Source organism: Microcaecilia unicolor, chromosome 6 (genome assembly GCF_901765095.1).
Source record: "Microcaecilia unicolor chromosome 6, aMicUni1.1, whole genome shotgun sequence".
Lineage (NCBI taxonomy): Eukaryota > Metazoa > Chordata > Amphibia > Gymnophiona > Siphonopidae > Microcaecilia > Microcaecilia unicolor.
The window spans coordinates 190,393,466-190,407,181 of NC_044036.1; the positions used below are offsets into that span (position 1 = coordinate 190,393,466).

At 44.3% G+C, this 13,716-nt stretch overlaps 1 protein-coding gene across 3 annotated transcripts in view; it reads right to left on the reverse strand.

Annotated features, from left to right (window-relative positions):
* The window catches only part of FANCD2 (FA complementation group D2), a 763,224-nt gene that overhangs the window by 164,809 nt on the left and 584,699 nt on the right, over positions 1–13,716 (reverse strand). For all 3 annotated transcript variants that reach the window (XM_030205444.1, XM_030205445.1, XM_030205443.1), the window contains 2 exons: positions 12,031–12,144; positions 9,560–9,688 (listed from right to left, as the gene is read on the reverse strand). In XM_030205444.1, coding sequence (XP_030061304.1) covers positions 9,560–9,688; positions 12,031–12,144 — 243 coding nt within the window. The remainder of the gene's footprint in view (positions 1–9,559; positions 9,689–12,030; positions 12,145–13,716) is intronic.

Sequence of the window (13,716 nt, forward strand, 5' to 3'; positions counted from 1 at the left end):
CTTATGACATACTTCATGATCAAATAGATTTAGTTTACTTCCAGTGATGTTTGGCTTGTCAGGCTTGACGCTTAAATCCAGCGTCTACCCTCCTTTTCTCTTATTTCCATCCAGCGTCTGCCCCCTTTGCCTTTCCATCCAGCCTCTGCTCTTCATTTCACCCTTCCATCCAGACTCCTCACCTTTCTGTTCCCCCCAACCCAGCACCTGCCTCCTGTTTTCCCTCCTCCTGCACTAACAACCTTTTCACTGCTGCTGTTCCTCTAGATGAGCAGCAGCGGTGGCAAAAGCAGCTACACTCACTGTGAGGCCAGACTCTCCATTGGTGCGTCTACAAGCTCTGCCCTGGAAGTAATGTCCAAAGGGGCGAGACTGGAGAGTCCAGCCCTATAGTGAGTGTAGCTTCTTTTGCTGCCTTTGCTGCTCACCTAGAGAAGTAACAGCAGCTGCAGGAATAGTGGCGGGAGGGAGGTGGGGAAAATCCTGGTGCCCTGCTGTGCAGCAATGGAGAACTGCTGTGCAGCAACTTAAAAAATGGTAAACGGCTGCACAGCTTAGAGGCAACATTGGCCAGGAGCCAGAATATGTGTGAGGCGGACACAAATGCGTGTGTCACATGCCGCATGAATGTGGCTTGGCATGTCTGGAATTGGATAGTTATTTATGTTCAAGTAATGCTGACAATGTTTTGTCATTTTGGAAAAATAAGCAAAACTGCTGGCCAAAACTAGTAAAACTTGAACAGGGTGATCTTGTGCATTCCTGCTACCAGCACTTTTTCTGAGAGCACATTTTCTATTGTGGGAAGGACTGTGAAAGAAAGGAGAATTAGAATGAATCCTGAGATTGTTGATGACATTCGTCTAAGGATTAAAATCATAACAGTATTTTGATTAACATTTTAAAATATTCATGTTTTAATGTTTTCCTTTGGCTATATTAGCTATAGGCCTACAAAATGTCTTACATAACATATAAAACTGCAAAACATGCAAGGGTGGGGTCAGAGCTTGCGGGGACGAGGTAGAGATGGGTATGAATTTGCGAGAATGAGGACAAACTTTGTGTTCTGAAGTATCCCAGCAGTGCAGTTGAGTAGAGGAGTACAGCAGAGGGTATGAGCACAGCAGATGCAGAGACAGTACCAGCTCTGATCTGATTAGATGATAGTTTTTGGTTCCCAAAGATAACTTTCATACAGTTCTGATAGAGGCCCTATCTCTGAAGATAAGGTAAACAATTTGTTCCGAACATTCTGATTTGGGAAATGCCAAGGAGTGCCCTAGTGGTTAGAGCACCTGCCTTGCAATCCAGAGGTGGCCAGTTCAAATCCCGCTGCTGCGCCTTGTGATCTTGGGCAAGTCACTTAACCCTCCATTGCCTCAGGTACAAACTTAGATTGTGAGCCCTCCTGGGACAGAGAAATATCCAGAGTACCTGAATGTAACTCACCTTGAGCTACTACTGAAAAAGGTGTGAGCAAAATCTAAATAAATAAATTCATGTTGCAGTTCAGGGAACTCAAGTTCCAACAGTCTTATGAGCTTATTCCTTTGTCTTATTCCAGGCATCAGCTAATTGGCACAAACAGTTCTTGCTGATGAGTAATTCAGGCTAAAGTTCACACAGCATTGAGGCATTGCCTGAAGTATAACTTGAAGGTTGTCAAGCCAAGCTTCTGTAATATAGCTATATAGGCAGGGGGTCTAACCCCCTACAAGCAGAAGAGATGTATTTGCTATCTGCCAAGACCCACAGAATGGCAGGAAGGATATGTGTTGCAGAGGAATGAAGTGCTGAGATAAAAAAAAGTTGAAGAGGAAGACCTTTGTTGATGAGGAGAACAAAATAGTATATTTGTTATTACACATATGATATGGCGTGAAAACTGCAGGTTTCTGTGTGTCACAGTGGGCAGCCTGCAGTGAATACGACTACAGAAATGCACTTGTAAGTGTATGCTGGGCTGAGTCTGATGCCCTACTTGCGTAGCAGCCAAGCTTCATAATTTCTCTCTCACTCTAGGTCAATCTTTCTAATGCCATTATCTCCTGAACAGCATTCTCCAAATCAGTCACTATACAATCCCCACAATCCCATCATATGGCACAATACAAAGCGCACAATAAATATCCAGCTCATTTTCGAAAGTGATCTCCGGCCATCTTCCGACATAAATCGGGAGATGGCCGGCGATCTCCTGAAACTGGTGAAATTGGTATAATTGAAAGCCGATTTTTTGACACCTTTGCCGCTTTCCCGTCGCAAAGCTGGTGAAAGTTCAAGTAGGCGTGTCGGTAGGGTACCGAAGGCAAGACATGGGCGTGTTTATAGTTCAACATTTTTATTGATGACAATTCAAAAGAAACACATTCAACAATATGAATATACAGATAGTCAATTATGAAAATGTACTCAGTAAATACAAAATGATACTATCCGTCATCAAACTTTTAACATTTTATCCCCACCCCACCCCTATTTGTGTTTCCAATATTATTGACGACAAAAGAGAACTGATAAACATACAACTGGTGAATTGACATCTGTGTTAACATCCTCTCATGAGCTAATATTGTAATATATATTTCAACGGATTTTAGTGATGACAGGACCTTACAGTCTCACTATACAACCATCTGGTAATAACCAAAGTACATCCACAAAGTACATCTAGCGTGTCTTATAAGTACATGATGTCATCAAATTATTATGCCCAACGTTTTATGAAGGATGTAACAGAAATCCATCAATTATCAATTATACCAAAATGAATAAAAGATTCAGATGTCTAGTACATACAAAAATGAACCTTCCCAATAACAAAGCCCTTTCCACCCTTCTAAAGCCCCCCTACCCAGCCTCCCGACCTCTCCCTCCCCCCATCCTAATCCCTCCCCCCTCCCCCCCTCCCCCCCCCCCCCCTTCTCCCGAGACCTGAAGGATCTTAACCTATTCCACATTTAAGAACTCATCCTGCATTAAGAAGTAGACTCCGACCTCTAGGGCTTAGGATGTGTAAATAGGGACCCCAGAGAGCCAGAAACGTCACTCTCTTTCTCTGCGAGAGTCTAATCTCGCTAGCCTCCCAAGAAACCAGCTGATGCAACTGATTTCTCCAGTGCCAGTATGCGGGAGGGTCTTTAACCGTCCAATATTGTAGAATACACTTCCTAGCTAATAAACACATCTTACGAAGCATCAGAGTTGTAAAGCAATTTTGACCTCTAAAGGACCCCGGAAGATCTAAGATTAATTGCTCAACATTCCCCAGGATCTTAATCCCCAGTCGCCCTTCCCAGAAGCCTCGAACCTGAGTCCAAAATCTTTGCAATGCAGGACAACTCCAGAACATATGCAGCAGCGTACCTGGACTCATTCCACACTTGAGACAATTTGGGCTACGGTCCTCTCCCATATGTGCTAATTGGGTCGCTGTCACATACCCCCTATGGATACATCGGTATGCACATTCTCTCAATCGGGCATCCGATACCAACAGGGGTATGCGCGCCACTGTCCTTGATATATTCCAAGACTCCAGTGCCATTCCCAGCTCCCTCTCCCACGCACGCCTCATTGGTCCATAGTCTCTGGGGGGTTGCCATCTAGTTAATATTTTACAAAGTAAAGAGACAGTGACCTCTCCCTCGCCCACTGAATTGAAAAAATCTTGAAGTTTGCCCCCCAATTGACCTGACAAGGAATCCCCCGGTAGTGAGGCCATATAATGTTGTACTTGTCTTATGGCAAATCTATTGCCCCAGGAATCCCCCACCTTACTTAACAAGTCCGCAGTTGAGAGGGGCTGCCCATCTTCGCCCACCAGATGTGCCAAACATGTTACCCCCAGACTCACCCAATCAGCAAAATGTCTGCTCGACATCCCAGGCAAAAACTCACTATTCCCACAAATAGTAAGCTGATCCGTCACCGTCGGATCACCTCCCAGCCTGCTTACAAGCCTTCTCCACACCTCTCGAAGTGGTCTTAACATCACACTCTTACGTAATCCTTCTGGTATATTACCAGTTTTATGATGTAGCAATGAAAAAAGCCAGTAGGGTTCAAAATATGCCTTCTCCAGCGCAATTGGGGTATAACGTTGTGTACCCAGGAACCAATCTCCTAGATGACGTAACTGACATGCCTGATTATATAGCGCTAGATCAGGCATTCCCATCCCACCGCGGCTCCAACTGCCAATCAGGTGGGAGAATCGAATCCGTGGTTTCCTACCTCTCCAACAGAAGTTCGATGCTAATGCATAGAACCTCTGAAGGTCTTTCCGATATAACCAGATTGGTATTGTCTGCAAGACATAGAGCCACTTTGGAAATAGTACCATCTTTATGAGATTTATTCTACCCAGCAGTGACAGTGGCAGATCCAGCCAACCCTGTAACACCTTCCTGGTCTCCTCCAGCAACCACTTAATATTTAACTCGTGTAAACGAGAAGTATCCATGGGCAACAAAATTCCTAAATATTTAAAAGAGGTTTGCGCCCTTCTTAGAGGAAATTCTCCTCTCTAACATCTCCAGACCTCCTCTGACGAGGCCAAAGCCTCTGACTTGTCAAGATTTAACCGGAGCCCCGCATAGTCTCCATATTCAGAAACGATCTCCAATAATGCACTCAAAGATTCTTGCGGATTCGTCAAATGAACCAAAATATCATCGGCAAAAGCTGCCACCTTAAATGCCTCTTTTCCTATCTCCATTCCTGCTACTGCAGGCTGTCTCATTATGTCCCTTAATAAGGGGTCTAACGTTAGCACAAACAATAAGGGCGATAGAGGGCATCCTTGTCGCGTTCCTCTGCCTATTGCAAAGTCTGATGTTACAAACCCATTGACCAGTATGCGGGCCCTCGGTGTCGAGTATAATGCTTTAATCCCTGACAAAAATCTCCCTGAGAATCCGTATTTTCGAAGGACCGCGTATAAAAAATCCCAATGGACCCGATCGAACGCTTTTTCTGCGTCAAAGCTTATTAATACAGACTGTTTGTTCCTTCTATTGCTAGCTTCCAAGGAGGTCAACACTCTGCGGACATTTTTTGCGATTGTCCATCCCTTTACAAACCCTACTTGGGCATCATGTATTAATTCCGGTAGAGTCCTCGCTAATCTGTTCGCCATGATCTTAGCCATTAGTTTGACCTCAAAATTCAGGAGTGAAATAGGCCTATAAGATGCTGCTAATTCCGGGTCTCTTCCTTTCTTGGGGATTACAATAATACAGGCAGTGTTTAGATCTGGAGGCACCTTTTCTTGATCTATTAAAGTGTTGAACATTGCAGTTAAAGGGTCTATTATCTCTTCCCCCATTATTTTGTAAAATTCCGCCCTGTAACCGTCCACCCCCGGTGCTTTAAACAGCTGGCTTTGATTGATGGCCAGCAACACCTCCTCTGATGTGATGGGATTGTTGAGCTTCTGCTCCTCTTGTGGGGAAAGACTTGGCAGCTGTAACTGCTCTAAATACAGGTCCCCCGACAAACCTTCATCTGTTGGGATTCCATATAGCTCTTTATAATAGTTATAGAAGATCTCACTAATTCCTTGATCTGTGGAGACTCTTGTCCCCTGCCCTCCCTTCATAGTGAGAACCCTAGTTTTCCCTTGCTTAGTCGCTATCAACCGTGCCAACAGCCGCCCCCCTTTGTTGCCGTGCTTATAAAGCTGATATTTGTAATAATTCTGCGATTTCACAGCTTTTTGATGAAGGGCTACATTTAATGCCGTTTGCAGGGATAGTAAATGTTGTTTATTCTCTAGGGAGGGCTGGCGACCATAGCATCTCCGAGCCTTGCACACTAGCTAAGTCGTAATATTTCTTTAAGTCGGGCTTTACGTTTATGTGCCATATAGCTGATGATTTCTCCACGGAGTACTGCCTTGGCTGACTCCCAGTAGAGAACTGGATCATCAGCATGTATTTCATTATGTAATTTATAATCCCGCCAACTTTGAAGTATGGACGCCTTAAGAGTTGGGTCCCGATAGAGTTCTACTGGAAACGCCCATCTACCATATCCTCTCTGTTCCCCCCCGGGTGCCCAGCACATTTCCACCCAGGCATGATCTGAGATCACAGTGGCGCCTATAACCGAGCTCATCACTGAGCCAAAGAGCTGCTCTGAAATCAGCAAATAATCAATTCGCGCTTGCGTTCCATGTACTCGGGATAGATGCGTATAATCCCTTCCCTGTGGGTCAAGTGTCCGCCAAACGTCTACCAGCCCCATCTGTCGACAGAGATTGGGCAGCCCCCTATTCTCCTGGTCAAGATTCTGCCTCCGGGCCCCTGTACTGTCCATCAAAGGATCCATCACTGTGTTGAAATCTCCGCCCAGTATCATAGGTAATGTGTTATGTCGTAACAATCTTAAGGTAAGCATCCTATAAAACTTCCTGTCATATTGGTTCGGGGCATATACATTTCCAAACAACACCGTTTGGCGGTTTATGGTAGCCTCACATATCAAAAATCTCCCTCCCGGGTCAGTGAATCGTACTTCCAATTTGTCTACTATCCCTTTTCTGAACAAGATGGCAACCCCTCCTTTTTTCCCCTGAGCCTCTGCAGAGACACATTCTCCCACCCACCAGGTACGTAATTTGGCATGCTCCACAGCTGATAAGTGGGTTTCCTGCAACAGAGCTATGTCTACTTTGTTTCTCTGCAAGTGTTGTAGTATTTTAGTACGCTTAACAGGAGACGTGATCCCTCCTACATTCCACGTCACAACTTTCAGGGTTCCCAGTTCTCATGAGATACCAGTCCTTGAGATCTATACCTCTCTTGCCTAGAAGAGGGGTGTCCCAGCCACCACCCCTCTCCCTTTTCTAACATGCTCCATCTTCTTTCTTTCCAAAACCTTATTAAACGAAACCTCCAGGTCCCTGCATCCCCCCAGCCTCTAACCCCCCCACCCTCACCCCTACAACTCCCCTCCCCCCCCACTAATCCCAACCCCCCTTTTACACTTCCCCTGCCCCAAAACGGGACCATCACATATAACGCCTCTTACCCCCTCACCCTCTTGTAAGCCATTACCACCTCAACCACCCAACCTTAATATTCCCTTACAGTTATAACAGAAATATATGAAGATAAAAAGGTGCTCACATAACCTATATATTAATAACTTGCAAATCACAAAACCTCTGCATCTGATTCCTCAGCAGATCTCCGCTGCTTTGTAGGGTAGCAACCACTTCTTTCGGATATCTTGAAAGTCTTGCGTCCCCACCAGCAATCTCAGTCCGTCGGATTCCATATCTCTTAAACCATAGTCGTCTCATCTGCTCCCCACAGAACTGATAGTCTATTCTCTTTGGCGAGGCCCAGTTGCAGACTCCTCATGTCTCTCAGTTTCCATGCTAACTCCCCCCAGGGATGTTCATATGATAGGTTTACTTTAATCAATGGTGCATTGCACTCTCTCTCTTAATGTATAAGCAATTGCTAAGTCTGCATATTGGAATCAACAGATAACATGCAGTATTCTGCTGCTATAACAGTCAATAATAATCCAACTTCTAACAGTAACAATTTGTAATCCTTGCCCTGGAAGGCTGTTCAGTTTTCATCACTCCTTCATAGGTCATTTATAGATCCCATGGTATCTCATGTTCAGCGTTCCTCTAGCGAACTCAGAAAGGCCTGCGCTTGTTCCACGGCAGTGAAGGTTTTTATCTCCGCCTGATAAGTTACACGTAGTTTCGCCGGATACTGTAGGGCAAATCTAATCTTCTTTTCAAACAGCTTCGTGCAAATCGGGGAAAACTTCCTTCGTTGCATCGCCACTGCCATAGAGTAGTCCTGAAAACAAAGCACTTTTTTGTTTCCATAGCGTAACTCCCGATCCTTCCTCAAGGCCTGCACTATAGCCTCTTTGTGTACGAAATTCAGCAAACGGCAGATCACCACTCGCGGCCTCGCATTGTCTGAGTGCTTGGGTCCCACCCGGTGCGCTCTTTCCACCTGAATGGCTCCGAGATCCTCCGGGAGTTGCAGCTGTTCTGATAGCCAGTTTTCTATAAAAGCTCTTAGGTTAGTAGTTTCTATAGCCTCAGGCAACCCCACGAATCTTAAATTGTTCCTACGAGACCTGTTCTCAAGGTCCTCCAGCTTCTCTTCGTATGCCTCCACGGGTTCTGAGTTTCTTATTGTCTTCCTCTATTTTTTGTACTTTATCCTCCAGGGCCCCGTGTCTCTGCTGAAATTCCGCCAACTCCTTGTTTAATTGTCCCAGGTTTTCCTGGACCAAAGATAATTTGTTGTCAATGGGCCCCAGGCGCTTATCTAGCAGCGGCTCCATGGCGTTCGTCACCTCCGCTACCACCTCCGCCACCCACACCGAACTTACAGTGTGCGCGGGCGGGCTCGGCGGAGCCGCCATTTTCTCCTCGCCGCCTCGCGTCTTTTCTTTGTCTCTTCGAAGACTCTTTGCCGCCATAAGATTTCGCTGCGTTTTGGTCAGCTTAAACTCTTCACCGTAAGTTCCTGTGCTGTAGGTGTAGATTTGGTGGTTCGTTGCAAGCTAATTCCCCAGTTTTTGAGGGTTTAGCGGGTAATCCGGCAGGAGCGGGAGTTTCAGCAGCCGCTCCTGTTCATGGCGTCACGTGATCCCTTTCACATGGGCGTGTTTAAGAGATGGCCGGCTTTACCCGATAATGGAAAAAAAAATAAAACCGGCGATGACGAGCATTTCGCCGGTTTCACTTGGTCCCTTTTTATTCACGACCAAGCCCATAAAGATACCCCAACTGACCAGCTGACCACTGCACGGAATTGGGGATGACCTCCCCTTATTCCCCCAGTGGTTACCAACCCCCTCCCACCCTAAAAAAACAAACTTTACAACATTTTTTGCCAGCCTCAAATGTCATACCCAGTTCCATGACAGCAGTATGCAAGTCCCTGAAGCAGTTTTTAGTGGGTGCAGTGCACTTCAGGCAGGCGGACCCAGGCCCATCCCCCCCTACCTGTTACACTTGTGGTGGTATATGTTGAGCCCTCCAAAAAACCCCAAAACCCACCATACCCACATGTAGATGCCCCCCTGCACCCCTTAAGGCTATGCTAGTGGTGTAGAGTTGTGGGGAGTGGGTTTTTGGGGGGGATTTGCGGGGCTCAACACCCAAGGGAAGGGAGCTATGCACCTGGGAGCTATTTATATTTTTTAGAAGTGCCCCCTAGGGTGCCCGGTTTGTGTCCTGGCATGTGAGGGGGGCCAGTGCACTACAATGCTGGCTCCTCCCACGACCAAATGCCTTGGATTTGGCCGAGTTTGAGATGGCCGGTTTCAGTTTCTATTATTGCTGAAAATCGATCCCGGCCATCTCAAACCTGGCCATCTCTGGCATTTAGCCGGGGCTAACCATATTATCGAAGGAAAAGATGGCCGGCCATCTTTTTCGAAAATACGGTTGGCTCCGCCCGCTTGTGGCGCCAGCGCCTTTCGATTATGCCCCTCCACATCAACAGTCTAATACAGGCATGACTAGAAAGATCTGGTAGGATGCAACAAGGTGCAAGTCTCTGACCTGGAAATAATTGTGCATGTTCTCCATGTGATTGCACAATGGGTTCAGTAGCTGTATGGTGCTATAGGCAACTTCTTGAGCCGACCTCTGGTGTAGCTGTGAGAATCCAAGGGTTCTGCCACCTTTAGCCTATGGTTAAAGTTAGTCAGTCTATGTCAGTAGACAGTATGCAAAAAGATTCCTATTTTACAAGAGCTCTATGGAAAAATACAGATACTAATACTACTAATCATTTTTATAGCGCTACTAGTCATACGCAGCTCTGTACACTAAACACATATGAGACAGTTGCTGCTCAACAGAGTTTACAATCTAAACAAGAGAGACAAACAAGGGATAATGGAATTACTTATGGTGGGAATGACAAAACAGACATGGGTACTGAACAAGCCTAGATTTGAATACGGCCAGAGAAGGCACTTGACGTAATGACTCAGGAAGTCTATTCCAGGCCTACAGTGCAGCAGTATAAAAGGAATGGAATCTGGAGCTGGCAGGGGAAGAAAAGGGAACAGATTCAAAATGTACACGGTGAACAGAGTTCCCAGGGAGTGAATTAAGTGGGCTTTTATATGCCCTACTTTTTATGATTCTACAGGGAAGGCTGTTACCAATTTCATCTGACTCCAATCTTTGAACCCTTTGAGTTCCATTGAAAACTGATTACCTATGGCCCATAAATGTCACCTAGTACAGTAGAAGTTCATAGAGTAACTTACTATGATTTTCCTCTAACTCTGTCAGGGGTCTTCCTAGGTATGTGCACTTCCCTAGGTAGACCCAGAAGGATTGTCATTTTATTCTAATTAACCTTTTTCCTTGCCTATATCAGATCTCATATATTGTAACAAATTCCCATAAGTAAGAAATAGAGAGAATTAGAGACAGGTTCAATTATAGGATTTATTACTCACCAAAGCCAGGTTACATATGAAGCGTTGATTTATAAGAATATAATTAAATATTCTTATGGGGAGATCTTTGACAGGGTGATGCAGGTCAACCTCTAGTCTCAGATTGTCCCCCCACAGGGAGGCTTTCAGCCATATTTATACTCTTGACTTACATTAGGTTCTATGAAGTTCTAAAAAAAACCTACTTTTGCACAGATGGCACAGATGTCGGGATGACAGTTTTTTTCTAACCCTAACTGCAGATTTTGATATTTTTACCCTTGGAAAAATTCCCCCACCTTTTTCTGGCAGATGGACAACTGTCTTTGACCACAAATGTTCTTTCTCACTTCTGCTTTCTTCATGCACCTGGTACACTAGGTTCTGAGCTATTTCTGTTTCATACTTCTCAACTTGACAAACTATGCCAGTTAGAAACCTTTTTTTAAAAGCTTTTTGATTTCACTCAACTCTTGGCCTATATTTCCCAGCAACCCTTATGCTGGGCCGATCTCTTCCAGCAGGTCCCAAGCCGGGTAGTAGGCCTCAGGCCTGTACTATATTTATATAGGAGGAATGTAGGGAGAGAAGAGTGGAGAGGTACTGAAGAACTGCAGAATGAATGCACTTGTAAGTCAATAAGAGGAGTTTGAACTGTATGCGGAAATAGATACAGAGCCAATTAACTGACTTGAGGAGAGGGATATGAGCATAATGACACTGATGGAATATAAATTGTTCAGCAGAGTTTTGAATGGACTGAAGGGGAAAGAGATGGCTTAGTAGGCTACCTGTGAGAAGCAAGCTGCAGTAGTCTAAGCATGAGGTGATATGAGTGCCATGATGTTACAGAAGTATTAGTGTCCAAACGTTATTGAGCGTGGGTACTGGCATAAGCTCCCTGCTTTAGTCTGGAAGCATATATACAGAGGCATACTGTCCTCAAAGTTTATCAGTTTTTACATACAGTAGATATGGAGTAAATCGGTGTGATGAAAAAGCTAAATTTGATATTACTGACAACTGTTTTGATTACTATTAATAAAACTACTTAATTTTTTTTTTGTTACATTTGTACCCCACGCTTTCCCACTCATGGCAGGCTCAATGCGGCTTACATGGGGCAATGGAGGGTTAAGTGACTTGCCCAGAGTCACAAGGAGCTGCCTGTGCCTGAAGTGGGAATCGAATTCAGTTCCTCAGTTCCCCAGGACCAAAGTCCATCCACCCTAACCACTAGGCCACTCCTCCACGCCAAACAAAGACATAATAAGATATAAAATATAAGATATAAAAAGATATAATAAAAATATATTGCTAAATGCATAATTTGTGCATCCACAGTAGATTTGCAGAGGTGGAGCAAAAATGAACAATGATTACAACTCATCCAACTGATAAAACCTCAAAAAGCCAGAGTCATCAGTACAATTTTCTACAGAAATTTAGATCATTATATTTTCATCCTGTATTTCTGGTATTTTCCCACAGAATAGCTAAAGGCAAGAGATATGCTTAGTTTTGCCTGGTTAGCTCTTCTCTGTTCTGTGTATTTTAAGAAGCACCTAATCTAGTTACCTTCAGGAAAGTGACTTTCTTTGCTGACGATAACAGTATGTGCTCCAGCTTCTGGAACAGGTCATCAAGAAGGAATACAAGCTCCACTGGCCCCAGCTGTACAACTTCTGTAGCCTACAAGGCACAAGACAAGGAAAAACTAACCAGCTTTTGATATGTGCCAAATATACATCGCAAAGATAACATGCATAGCAATGAATCTTTCACAAAACCAATTCTTGGGTTTCAGAAGACACAATATTTGCTGGTAAGGTAAATAAGTTCCAGAAATATCTTAAAATAAAGTGCTGCATAATAAATGTAGTGATGAGTTATTTGTGTATTTAGGCAGAGAAAGTGAAGCTACTTACCTGTAAATAGGACTTTGCAATGGTTTATGTCTTTTCTCTGTGACTGATTGTTTTCAGTTTTATTTATTTATTTGTTGCATTTATATCCCACATTTTCCCACCTTTTTGCAGGCTCAATGTGGCTTACATTATGCCGTAATGGCGATCACCATTTCCGGAATGAGAAATACAAAGTGGTATTGCATTAAAGTTCATACATGATAGAAATAAGGTGGTAGTGCGTTAACGTTCATTAGTGACGGAGTGATTGAAGCAGTCAGGTATAGAGAGTTTGGTTTTGTCTGGTTCTGGTAGAGTTTCATTGTCTGTTATTTAGGATGGATCATTGTGGTATGTCTTTTTGAACAGGTTGGTCTTTAGTAATTTTCAGAACGTTGTTAGGTCGTGCATTGCTTTTATGACTTTTGGTAGTGTATATATTGATTTATATTTAAGTCCTTTGCAAATGGGGTAGTGGAGATTCAAGAATGTGCGTGCTGACCCTTTTTTTTGTTACATTTGTACCCCGTGCTTTCCCACTCATGGCAGGCTCAGTGCGGCTTACATGGGGCAATGGAGGGTTAAGTGACTTGCCCAGAGTCACAAGGAGCTGCCTGTGCCTGAAGTGGGAATCAAACTCAGTTCCTCAGTTCCCCAGGACCAAAGTCCACACCCTAACCACTAGGCCATTCCTCCTTTTGTGTTCCTGGTTATTAACATCAAAAAGAACGTTATCAGGAATGAGTTACATTTCTGTACAATGCTTAAAGGAGTCTCCATACTTCAATAAACTTCTTTACTGACACACATCTTCCAGTCTTTGGTATCCTTGGTCGCCCTCCCACTTTTATTTTTGTTCTGTTGTTTACCGTGGGGTGTTTTGAGTTCTCCATCTTTCGGCGGATTTCTTTTCACTCATTGACTTACCAATCAGGAACACAAAACGGTCAGCAGCACATTCTTGGCTACATTTAAACTGGTTAAAGTAAAATCCTTTGAAATGTAAGACTATCCACCTTATTTTCGAAAGAGAAAGACGTCCATATTTCGACCCAAATCGGGAGATGGGCGTCTTTCTCCCGTGGGCACCCAAATTGGTATAATTGAAAGCCAATTTTGGTCATCTTCAACTGCAATCTGTCGCGGAAACGGGCAAAGTTGGGACTGGGGTGGGACTGGGGCGTGGTTATTGGCCGAGGAGAGATGGGCATCCTCGGCCGATAATCGAAAAAAGAAAGGCGTTTTTAGCACGAATTTGGGTCACTTTTGTTGGACCCTGTTTTTTCACGAACAAGTCCCAAAAAGGTGCCCTAAATGACCAGATGACCACCGGAGGGAATCGGGGATGACCACCCCT